General features: G+C 45.8%; 2 protein-coding genes across 2 annotated transcripts; one reads left to right on the forward strand and one right to left on the reverse strand.

Moving 5' to 3' along the window:
• Nucleotides 1-437: 437 nt before the first annotated feature.
• Nucleotides 438-833, reverse strand: ATNIH1004_011741 (uncharacterized protein; the record flags this gene model as incomplete). The annotated part of the gene is made up of 1 exon (XM_033576303.1): nt 438-833. One exon carries the CDS (start codon nt 831-833, stop codon nt 438-440), a length of 396 nt encoding a protein of 131 aa, XP_033420967.1.
• Nucleotides 834-1,534: 701 nt separating this feature from the next.
• On the forward strand, nt 1,535-2,275 carry ATNIH1004_011742 (SKP1 family protein; the record flags this gene model as incomplete). The annotated part of the gene is made up of 4 exons (XM_033576304.1): nt 1,535-1,592; nt 1,698-1,792; nt 1,876-2,034; nt 2,102-2,275. 4 exons carry the CDS (start codon nt 1,535-1,537, stop codon nt 2,273-2,275), a joined length of 486 nt encoding a protein of 161 aa, XP_033420968.1.

Genomic DNA, 2,275 nt, shown 5'->3' on the forward strand with positions numbered 1-2,275 from the left:
GGCCGTGAAAAGCCTGACGAATCAAGTCAAATCAGATCAGATCAAATCAAACCTACCGAACAAGGCTACCACCTAGCCGTGGCACCCACAGGATTTGTCGCGGGACACAGGTTAATCCGGAAGTAAACCTAACTCTTTCTGCTCGTCCCTCGGCCTAGCCTCGCGGTAGTTCGGTGGCGGTGGCCGTCGCCTTTGCCTCCCTTGAACTCCAACTGATAGCCTTCATCAATATGCCTCACAAGATAACTCTGGCAAAGGTAACAAACTATCCACTTTATTATATTGTATCACAGTTCCACGAATATAACAATCTGAATGGTCAATCAAAATGGCCAAAAGAAGATTGGCCAAGATAAAATCCAGGTAGGGATCCAGGTAAAACACCAGGAGCCCTTAGGAGTGATGGGCGTGGCTCAATGGGTGCAGAGTGTGATACTCTAGAGCCTTAGTGTGAGATTTGTCCGTCGCATGCAACCTGCTAGGTATTTCGGAATTGGAGGTGAGCTGCGACGACGGGTTCCTTCAGCAACCACATCCCCTACAGTCTCTGGGGCCTGATCCCGCGTCCACCCCGATGCGAGGCCAGCAGTGGAAGGACTCTCCATGTCAGCACACTTGATCGGTAAAAAGTCGACACATTGCGGAATGACAAAACGCGGCAGATGTGCGGGCATGATCCAACAGCTTAGGGGGACATCGGTTACGTGGGCCATTTCGAGAGTGACGTAAAGGCCCGCCTCAGGGAGCAGAACACAGTGATGGAGGAGGTAGAATACGATTCTCTCTCGGGAGATGCAGTCATGGAAGCGGTTTCTCAGTGAGAGATAGTCCATAGTGGCCAGGGACCTTCTTCTACACTTTTTCTGGTCTCAGAGCCTGCTAAGCGACAGCGTCTCGGGTTATTCTACGTCACTTTTTTGACTCTGGGTTCATCGAATATTCGGGGCATTTCCTGATGATCTATCTAATCATCCAAATTCATAGCCTCACAAGAGCTGTTGGAGAGTTACACGAAGAAATCCGCTCCGCCACCAAAACACGATTGATTACCTGTTCCCCCCCCTTCGCTATAGTGTCTGTTGAGACTGTTTACTCGTATATTCTATGGTTAGGTGTCCAATTCAATGGTAGTAGAAGCCAGAACCAGTGCGCATCCCAGTAGGCTCAAGAGTATAACAGCCAATTTTATCTTTATATAACACATACAGTATCTACGTATGTAGGAGAATAAAAGAATAGATGATGGTGGAATTGACCGGGTTTTAAATTGCGTCAGGCCCGCTATTACTCGGAATTTACAGCAGCTGCAACGTAACAGCCCTTACCCCTAGCACTTATAGTAGAGATATCAGTAGTATTTATGCTCCTGTCCTATGTTGAAACTTTTACTTTCTTTTCCGCTTTTTCCTACAGTATCCAAAAATAGAGTGCAGGTTTCCCTTTCTTAACCAGGCAGCTTACTTTAGCACGAACCAGAAGTTCACGGGCAAATACTTATTCTGCATTACATTTATAAGGTCACCAATAGGCCGAGATGCCCAAACCCAAATATATTACTTTTACGAGTGCGGACAATGTCGATATTACTGTCGGTAAGAGCTTAAACATTTTGACACTCCACCAGATCAGTTGATCGGTTTATTCCAGACTCGAGTCTTTGCATTGATGAGTGACTAATATCCAACTTCTGTATCCAGAGCTTGATACCGCGAAACAATCTCTTCTCATTAAGGATATGCTAGATGATCTGGGCAATCTGTGTGAGATAGAAGAAGCCATACCAATCCCGAACGTAAGGCAGCTTACTCTCCTTTCTCGCCGCTGTGTTCAATTTTGAAGAATACACGATGACATTCAATCATTCGCTCGCCACAGGCCAGTGAATCAGTGTTGAAAAAGGTCTTTGAATGGTGTGATTATCACAAACACGACTCTACACCTGACGATGTTAATGATGTTTACTGTGAGGAAATCAATGCATGGGACCAGAACTTCCTGCAGGTTGACCAGGAAATGCTTTTTGAGATCATACTTGTATGCACATGTTACTTTGCGGCAAAGCATCGGAATCGCCTGTTAATGCCAGATTTGCATATGATAGGCAGCAAACTACCTTGATATCAGGAAGCTGCTGGATCTCTGTTGCAAGACCGTTGCCAATATAATCAGGGGCAAATCCGCCGACGAAATCTGCACAATCTTCCATATTCCAAACGATTACACACTGGAAGAAAAAGAGCAAATCCGTCGTGAGAACGAATGGGAAGAGGAGTAA

The sequence above is a fragment of the Aspergillus tanneri genome, assembly GCF_003426965.1.
Source record: "Aspergillus tanneri strain NIH1004 chromosome Unknown AapTan_9_pilon_pilon_pilon, whole genome shotgun sequence".
NCBI classification, from domain to species: Eukaryota; Fungi; Ascomycota; class Eurotiomycetes; order Eurotiales; family Aspergillaceae; genus Aspergillus; species Aspergillus tanneri.